The 9,296-nt window shown below is 35.6% G+C and overlaps 2 protein-coding genes across 2 annotated transcripts; one reads left to right on the top strand and one right to left on the bottom strand.

Annotated features, from left to right (window-relative positions):
- Positions 1-2,773: 2,773 nt before the first annotated feature.
- On the top strand, positions 2,774-3,659 carry LOC121956415 (hemoglobin subunit beta). Its single transcript, XM_042504608.2, has 3 exons — positions 2,774-2,931; positions 3,121-3,343; positions 3,438-3,659. Exons 1-3 carry the CDS (start codon positions 2,840-2,842, stop codon positions 3,564-3,566), a joined length of 444 nt encoding a protein of 147 aa, XP_042360542.2. The 5' UTR covers positions 2,774-2,839; the 3' UTR covers positions 3,567-3,659.
- Positions 3,660-5,147: 1,488 nt separating this feature from the next.
- Positions 5,148-5,990, bottom strand: LOC121964992 (hemoglobin subunit alpha-2-like). Its single transcript, XM_042515161.2, has 3 exons — positions 5,833-5,990; positions 5,530-5,737; positions 5,148-5,374 (listed from the first exon to the last, which is right to left on the bottom strand). Exons 1-3 carry the CDS (start codon positions 5,925-5,927, stop codon positions 5,246-5,248), a joined length of 432 nt encoding a protein of 143 aa, XP_042371095.1. The 5' UTR covers positions 5,928-5,990; the 3' UTR covers positions 5,148-5,245.
- Positions 5,991-9,296: the final 3,306 nt, after the last annotated feature.

Genomic DNA, 9,296 nt, shown 5'->3' with positions numbered 1-9,296 from the left:
ACTTCAGTGAGTGCATTGTATTAGGTGCACCACACAACCTATTTAAAAGTAATAAATAGGCTACGGTAAAGCCATTAAATTAATTAATTTATATTTTTTAGGTTAATGTAAAACGAAGAAAAAAATACTGTAAGCTTATCATATTGTTCAGTCATTAGTTCCAGACGCACAATCGTAGAAGATTACAGTCCCTCAAATGAAACTGAAAAATACCTTGCATTAGTAGAAAACCAGCAGTTCCACAATTTGACAATTTGTCGCACTCATATTACAGCACATTTCAATGAACCCATAATGACTGCCGAAATTAATTTCCTTTGCAACAAAATATGCCATAAATAACCAATAAAGTCATTTACTCCTGACTCAAATGTCGAAACACCTTGAATTGATCACAGTGGCGTTGTTAAAAAATCTAACTTTCCAGCCAAATCGCATGCCTGCACGCTCACTACAGCACAGGCTCAATGCTTATCCATCAAACATTGACTATTTCTGCAGGATTTCCTTAAGAACCGTTGCATAAAACAAGACCTCTGATAGCAGGTTGTACAACTAAAGCAGATCGTTAAATCGTTACTTGCAGATGACGTAGTAGTGATATTGAATATTTTAATTTATTATTATAATTTACTTTTTTTTTGAGGGATAAAGAAATACAAAGAAATTGTAGAATGATTTGGTTTATAAAGAAGCTAGGAAGGGAGCTGTCCAAGGTGCTGGTGTCTGTCAAAATGAGGGGACGCTAACAGTTTTCCTTAATAATGTATCCACCTCTTTGTTTACTTTACATAAAAGTGAAACGCCTTTACCAACTGATGCAGTCAATGCACGTCTAGTGAGGTCAATTCTATAGCCAAATATCGCAGATCACAACTCCAGGAGGCTTTACAATAAGCTGTTACACTCTTTTGGATCGTCGTTTTGGAAATGCACATCTATAAATTTCACATTCACCTACTCTGAGAAAGGAGGGGATGCAACAATATCTGCCTGTAAATAAGCCGAAAATTGAAATTCTCAAGTTAAGTACAATATTTTGGGGTATCATATTTGAATAAATGTAACTTATGTTCCTTTACAGCTGTTCAGGGCACACCCCACACATAATGTGGATCACTACCTGACCCTAAATTCAGATTGTTTTCCAGTGTGTCTCAGGTTTAATCGCATCGAAAATGGGGGGAATGGATTAGGAACATGACGCTATATTACAGAATAGGACCATCGATACAGGACATTTCATTTGAAGATTAAAATGACGTCAAATGGTAATCACTTGTGTTTTTTTGTTATGTATTGTGTTGTCTGGAAATCTGATAAATGCACAGGCTAAACTGAGCTCGGGGAGAAGGCGTTTGTCATTTAACAAAAATTATTTTACACTGACTGACAATGTTTCTATGTAATGTAAGAGACACTTTCCTCATCATGAAGTTATGGTTGCATAGTGTCCAGTGGAGCGGTCAAAGCGACCTGATGTATAGAAGCGCCCTCTACTGGATTTATCACCTTCTCCTGTGGACACCACTTAAATAGACTGGATAAATTATAATGTACAACATTAGTTGTACATATGGTAAATGTCGCCACATAGAAAGCTGATATAATGCCATTTAAATTCAAGCTAATTAAGAATATTGTAGTCCAGTGATTCTCAGCCTGTGTCGTGCCAGAGACCCCTAAACTGATACACATAAAGTCATGGACCCTATCTGATTCCACTTTAGGGACCTGAAAACATCTTGCGCGTTATATATGATTAAGACCAGCATTTAATAGTTGTCAACTACAGTTAAAGTAATAACTGCAGAGAAAGTGAAACCTGTCATCAGAAAAGTCACCCTTATGACTTCTCACATTGGTTTCACTTCAATAGTGAATTAGTGAAAATAAAATAGCACCCATTTTTAATGGGGCCCCCTGGATCTCCCTCAAGGACCTCTGGTTGAGAACATCTTCTGCAGCCATCATTTAGTTAAAAATTGAGAGTAAAAACGAGGTATGCTCAAAGTATTCGAAATGTAAAATTGTTCCCTTTTTTCATATGAAAAGAACCATTGGATAACATCAGACCGCATCCTTTTTAAACAGCAATGTGTTTTTTGCACCTCTTTTGATAACACTTCACACAATGAAACCTGAGGAAATGTGTTTGATTTCTCTCAGAAACATGAAAATAAGGCAATATTACAAGCACAAAAATTAGTTTGAAAAATTCAAATAAAATAAGTTTGAAAAAAAGAGGAAATAACTTTTCTAAAAATGCTTAAGAAATCACAATTTTCTGTCAATTAAATGATAATTATAAATACAGTTGAATGGACATTTTCCCCTGGCTTTTATTTATTTATTTATCCATTTATTTATTTATCTAAATCCACTCATTTCTTGCAATTTGCAAGACATTTCCTGCTTGTTTTGGGCTGTTTATTTTTTCAAAAGAAATCAAAACACTTTTCTCCGGGTTCAAAGATTAAAATACTTTTAAAATTGCATCTGAATCCAGAACGAGAAAACTGATGTTGATCCAGGTTTCAGAGTCGTTAATATATCATTAATTTCTGATCAGGGCAGACGAGATGGTTCCAGTAATTGCAGGACACATACAGCGATATCTTTTTCCTCAGCTTTGGGCATATCTAAGCAGAGCAGATTAACACTTTCCTTATCATTTTTGCAAATCCGTGATACTTGGCCGGCCCACTTCCCCACTTCAACCAATGATTGAATCGGATTCCAAGCACATCATTTGGGGGAGGGGTGAAATGGCCCTTTTAAAAGTTGCATCTTTCACTGACCAACACAGGACTAGTGGAACAAACCAACAACCAGCAAAATGGTCGAGTGGACAGATTTCGAGCGCTCCACCATCGCGGACATCTTCTCCAAGATTGACTATGAATCCGTGGGCCCTGCAGCTCTCTGCAGGTGAGACACCTTTTCTGTTTTTTTGTTTGTTTGTTTTTTCTCAACACGAATGCGCAAGACGAAGTACATTGTGCATTTACATTTTTCATATATTTTGCAAGTTTTTATGTTTTTTCGTTTTGTTTTTTTTTTTTGCTGTTTTTTGTTTGTTTGTTTTACAACTTATGCATGTTTTTACGTATTTCTCAGGTGTCTGATCGTCTACCCCTGGACTCAGAGGTATTTCGGCAACTTTGGAAACCTCTACAACGCCGCTGCAATCATGGGAAATCCGGCGGTTGCAAAACACGGAGTAACTATCCTCCACGGTCTGGACCGGGCTGTGAAGAACATGGACGACATCAAGAACGTCTATTCCGAGCTGAGCGTGCTGCACTCCGAGAAACTGCACGTGGATCCTGATAACTTCAGGGTAAACTGATAAACTAATGTAACTCTAGAAGACTATGAAAAAAAACCCCAACCTTTCATGTTGTTGATGTTGTCTGATGCTTCTTGTGTTGCAGCTGCTTTCCGACTGCCTGACCATTGTGCTCGCCACTAAGATGGGCAAAGGCTTCACTGGTGAGGTCCAGGCAGCTTTCCAGAAGTTCATGGCCGTGGTGGTGTCCGCCCTGGGAAGACAGTACCACTAGAGAGATTCAGCAGAAGATCACGCAGAGCATAAGTTCTTTTTTTTGTCATGTCTCAAAGGCAAAAATAAATAAAAGAATACGCATATTCCACAACTCTGTGTCTGCATGTGTTTATGGTCAAATCAGGAGCAAAATCAAGTAAAATTATATTATAAATTATGAATTATAATTATAAGTTTTTTTTTTCAAAATGTATGTCGTTCAGTGGTGGATGGGGGGAATCCATTCAAAGTTTCAAGACCATAGGATTTGAGTTTTAGTCTTGTTAAAAATTACGAAAATGAAAGAACACGTATTATAAGGATAATATTAAAGTGAGGAATGGCCATTTTCAAAGTGTTACATCATGATTAATTATGATAATCATATGCGACATCACATTATTATAACATCTCTCTCTGAATGGGGTATAAGGGCTAAAATGAAAACATTCAAATAAAGCACAAATCACCTTAATCACACAACCTGTGAATATACAGTAGGTATTTTTATATACACACAATACATAAGCTGAGCTGAAGAATTTGACACAATACACCATATAAGCCTAATATTTTTGTTATTATTATCAGTAGTAGTAGTAAACCTGGTAGTAGCAGTATAGGCAAATGTTTTGTTGTTAATAATAATCATCATAACATGACATTTTGAAAGTGACCATTCAGCATAATGAGATGTACAATGGCTATTAAAAACTTGGGATGTATACGTATTCGTCTCATTTATACTGCAGCTTGTAGCCTAACTTTGACTTAAGGATCTAAATTCCATTGATAATTTTTGCCGCCATATAAATCCGAGCCATTAATATAATAATACTAATACTACTACTACTAATAATAATAATAGTGATCATTATTAGTAGTAGTAGTAGTATTAGTATTAGTAGTAACATTTGTTTTGTGTTGTTGTTGATTGAAAAAATAATGATGATGAGCATGTGCATAATGAGTAGGCTACTTGCCTATTAAAAACTTCGGATGTATTATTTATTTATCTCATTTGTCTTTTGACTAAAGGATCTATCTTTGTTGTATGTATTTCTTATTATAATTGTTGTTGTTAATTTTATTTTTTGTTATTACATCAAACAGATTTCTCATACAAAAATCGGTAATTATATTAAGTGCAACTGCAAATTGTTAATAGAATTATCTTTATTTGGTGTGCTGTTTTAATTTTGCACCCTCAAAAAAAAAAAGAAAAGAAAAGAAAAACCACTTAAAGCATGTAGTACATAGACCTAATATATCACTCTCTGTATAGTATATTTATATTGTTGTAATAGTAGTGCTAAAAGAGATGCATGCGCATGTGTTCTTTGGTTTTATGTGTAGAAATTCTTATACTCATATTTTCGTATAACTGGTAAATTAATACATGTGTTATTACAACTATAATGCTTATTAATTTTGCTGTACAAATGATTTTTATTTTTTCCATAGCATTTTTAGATTAATATTGTTGAAATATTGTAGACATGCATTATTCCTTTTCTATTTCTTCGGAATTTATTCCACTTGACTTGAAATCATATTAATTTGTACTTCCGCCGGAAAAGGTACTCCACCACACAAACACTTTGATTGCATTTTGTTTTTTTAATTCATTTTCAGACTGACAGAGAGTATTCAAGTACATGCTGCATGTGTCCGCCATCTGCTTCTCCTGCTTGCAGATTATCGGTATTTCTCGGACAGGGCACGGGCCAGAGCAGCCAGGAACTTGTCAATGGACACATGCACCTCGGGGGTGAAATCACTGGGGAACATGATGGCGAAGACCACCATCATGCAGTGAGCGAGAATCTGTGAAAAGACGATAATTGCATTTAGACCTACAGAGTACAAGACCCAATATCAATATGCTGAGAAGCTTTCTTTCTTTCTTTCTTTAATTAGATCTTGAGGAGAAAATCAAAATGTGTGCATCATACCATTTATTCAAAATGAGTTAAACCTACCTTGAAGTTTGCGGGGTCCACTCGCAGAGTGAAGGCATGCAGCTCGCTGAGGCTTAAAAGACCCCCAGTGAGGTCGTCGATTTTACTCACAGCTTCTCCCACTCCAGCCATCACAGTTTCTCCGTGCTTCACCGCAGAAGCGGAGGTGGGGCTCTGGTCCTTCCAGTGGGAGAAGTAAGTCTTGGTTTGCGGGTACGCAATCAGCATCCTGAGTTAAAAAAAATACATAATATGATTTTTAAAAAAATGAGTCCGTGAGTAAATAGATGGATCTTTTTAAAACGAAGAAGTAGGTTTATTTACCTGCACACAGAATCGCTGCCGATTTCCGTAGCACTGCCGGACACTTTTTGCCAGAATTCTCTGACTACTTTCTTGTCTTTCGCAGAGAGACTCATTTTGCCTTTTGATTGGGGGGTCAAAGTAGTCAAAATGGTCAACTTTGGCTTTTTATACGTGAAACTGGACATGGGCACACCCGAGACCACCTCCGCGATAGGCTGCACAGCATTTGGACGAATTCCAAATGATAGGTTGCAGCTTGCATGAGATAAACTTCCCACGAGGCTCTGAGTTATACTGGAAACACCCAGTTAATCGAAAGTAATTTTCTAATTGTTTTCACTCATGGAACTCAGTTATAGAATTAAATTAGTGTGCATGCTATTACAAAATTCACAACAACATTTTCCAGTGACAGCACTGATTTGAAACTATGTCTATTGAGACCTGCGTGTTATTGAAACAGGGAGACTAAAGAAATAAGATAAATAAAAAATAAATTCATATGCAAATATGAGCTCCTGTGTGCGAGCTGTTACAAATATGCACCAAACAGTAAGCTGAGAGATTTTCACAGAATCAAGACCCTGAAGTGGTTTATAAACAACTTCCATTTAAATCCACAAACGTTTGCTTCCTGTTAGATTCATTAGATAAAACAATTATTTTGACTTATTTTTTTAGCTGTCTATATCAGTGATGACAGACTTACACTTTTTCAAAAATGAAAGCTATTTCATTGTTTCATCACGATAAATATGTAATATTGGTATTAATTTAAATAAATCCAAATGCTCTAATTTGGAGAACAGATATGATTAAAGTATGAGCGAAAATTCTACATAAAAGGATGTAAACATCTATGCCAGTTCAATTTTTCTGATTTGAAATCTAGGCACTGCAATTAATTAATTAATTGATTAATTAGTTAATTAATTAATTAATAATAAATGATTTTGTGAGCAGCTGATATAAACATGAGGACTTAAGGTCATTTGCAGTGGAGCTGCAGTCATGCTTATCTGTGTCCCAGAGCCTTGAAGGGGTGGACCCCCTCTGACAGGAAGTCAGATGCAGCAGCAACACTAACATTTGTGATTGAAGTGTGTATTTTATTTAATTGCAGCTATGCATTCAGTTGGATCAAGGCAGACACTTTGGGAGTCAGGTAAAATGAAACAAATAAGGACTGGGCTTTTTCAGTATAGGCAGCCAGTCACTTAACGTGTTATTGCATTGTTTATACAAATGTGCTTTACCTTAAACAATTATGTGTTTATCAGTCTGGGATAACTAAGGGCAGCAAAGATTTAAAAACCTGTAAGGCATTTTTCTCTTGATAATAAGAGTACTGCAGCTAAAACAATAAGGCTATGACAAAAAAAAAAAAAACCTATAGGATATTGCATTTTATGAAATGGTTGGCTTATACTGAAAATATTTTTACAGTTCATATAACATTTTATGGGAAAGGGTTTTGAATGCATTCAGGTAAAATGGACTCAGAAAATTAAGCTGAAGTGGAACATTTTTCTGAATTTTTGGATAAATATGGTTGATTTGTCTTTGTTAATATGTTTAATTCATATCATTGTATATTTTCTGATATATTTGTTAAAGAATAATAAAATAGAAATATTAATTACTATTATAACTATTGATATAACTATTCATCAAATTTTTAAATGATTGGGTGGCCCAGTAACTCTGAGGACCCTCAAAGGGTTATCATCATTTGAAGACCCAGAATTTAACAAATTGAATATTTAAAAGACAAACAAACATGCCTGTCCTACGCCTATCCAATTTCCCCTGAACATGTCATTGGAGTGAGGTAGGTGTCTGAAGCTCCACAGTTTCTTAAATATTTTACATGGCAACATATTTTCTTTATAGAAGCAGAACTATAAGCTCTAAAAGTAACAGTTAAGTTAATAATCAGAATTTTAGGTTTTGGTAATTTACCAAAAAGTGTCCCATTTTACCTAATATCTGCCTAAAGGAAATTCCTTGAGCCAGCATTTGTATGTGGGGCCCATGTTGGCAGTAAATGGCAGCTCACATGGACTGGTTTAACCTAAGTGGGCAACACTTAAGATGCCCATACTCACTTGGTACCCAGGTAGCAGCATAAAGCATGTTGGGCCCACCTGGGTAAACCCAAATATGGACAGTTGGTATAGGGCCATTATGGAACCTATGGGCAATGATAATAATAATAATAATAATAATAATAACAATAATAATAATAATAATAATTATTATTATTATTATTATTATTATTATTATTATTATTATTATTATTATTATTATTTTATTTGTATAGCTCCTATTAAAAAAGTTACAAAGTGCTTCACAGAGTGCATAAGAATAAAACAAATAAATAAATCAATGTTTAGAGTTAAGATTAACGTGCACTGGGACAAATCTAAGCAAAAGAAAATAAAACAAAAAAATAAAAATAAAAATATGATTTAAGCAATGATTTAAAGACAAGCAGTGTGTTAGCTTGCTTAATCTTCTCAGGCAGAGATTTCAAGAGGGTAGGGGCCTCTACAGGGCCCATTTCAGCCCATTTACTACCTACATGGGCCCCATATAGCTTTATTAGGTTTCTTGCACATTATGATGATTGTTTCATAAATCAAATGTCTCCAAATTGCATATATTTTTAGCTTCAGTTCTACTGGTTGGGTCTTATGAAAGATGTGCTCCTCATAAAAACTGAAGTCCTGCTTACAGTAGTCATTGCACCTGCTAATTCGGCTCACTGAAAGTGGGGGTGGAGAGTTAGGCACAAGGGCGGAACAATAAGCTCCATATCTGCTCACATCTGTCAGTCACGTCTGACTGTCAGTACCAGAAACAAGGGACTGATGCTGAGCGTCGCAGCAGAGGTCTCATGGACCTCTCACCTTCGGCAGGTAAACACAAGATCTATTCAACCACATACTAATGCTTAACAACCCGAGCTGTTCAATTTCAAGTTTGTAAATCTAAAATAGCTCACAAGAGGTCTGTATTTACTCTTTCAACCAAGAAGCTCGTTAAAAACACACAAAAAAACAGGATAACCTACTTTCTCCTTTAGAGCCTTTGTAACAAGCACACGAGAACAGTGAAAAAAATCAGGTTTATCCAACAGAAATTCATTTGTTTGAAATTTGGTTTTGCCGATGCATTTGCTTATTTGCATGGTAAAAAAAAAAAAAAAACTGCTTCATGTTGGTATTAACAGTCCGCCATACCGCAGTGATTCTGACTCTGCTGTTGACACAATTCTTAAAAATGAAAAACATTGATCGAAACTTTTATGTGGCCGTCAACAGAGATATACTGTATATAGAGCACACTTGGTCACATGTACTGGCTTTAGAGCGCCATCTAGAGGATTTGTAAGCACCCATCTCCTTTTCAGACGCAGATATTGCACCTTCATTGCGCTCACACATCGTCCATCTTTAAATATTGCCGACAGTCATGGT

The sequence above is a fragment of the Plectropomus leopardus genome, chromosome 18, assembly GCF_026936395.1.
Source record: "Plectropomus leopardus strain MGB_pleo_1.0 chromosome 18, ASM2693639v1, whole genome shotgun sequence".
Classification (NCBI taxonomy): Eukaryota; Metazoa; Chordata; class Actinopteri; order Perciformes; family Serranidae; genus Plectropomus; species Plectropomus leopardus.
Note: the sequence above shows the minus strand (reverse complement) of the source record. Positions and strands in the feature narration are given on the sequence as shown.

Coding starts and splice junctions, on each gene's coding strand:
- LOC121964992 (XM_042515161.2), bottom strand. CDS start 5,927: ATGAGTCTCTCTGCGAAAGACAAGAAAGTAGTCAGAGAATTCTGGCAA. Junction 5,738..5,832: donor GGCAGCGATTCTGTGTGCAG/GTAAATAAACCT, acceptor TTTTTAACTCAG/GATGCTGATTGCGTACCCGC. Junction 5,375..5,529: donor TGGACCCCGCAAACTTCAAG/GTAGGTTTAACT, acceptor GTCTTTTCACAG/ATTCTCGCTCACTGCATGAT.
- LOC121956415 (XM_042504608.2), top strand. CDS start 2,840: ATGGTCGAGTGGACAGATTTCGAGCGCTCCACCATCGCGGACATCTTC. Junction 2,932..3,120: donor GGCCCTGCAGCTCTCTGCAG/GTGAGACACCTT, acceptor CGTATTTCTCAG/GTGTCTGATCGTCTACCCCT. Junction 3,344..3,437: donor TGGATCCTGATAACTTCAGG/GTAAACTGATAA, acceptor CTTGTGTTGCAG/CTGCTTTCCGACTGCCTGAC.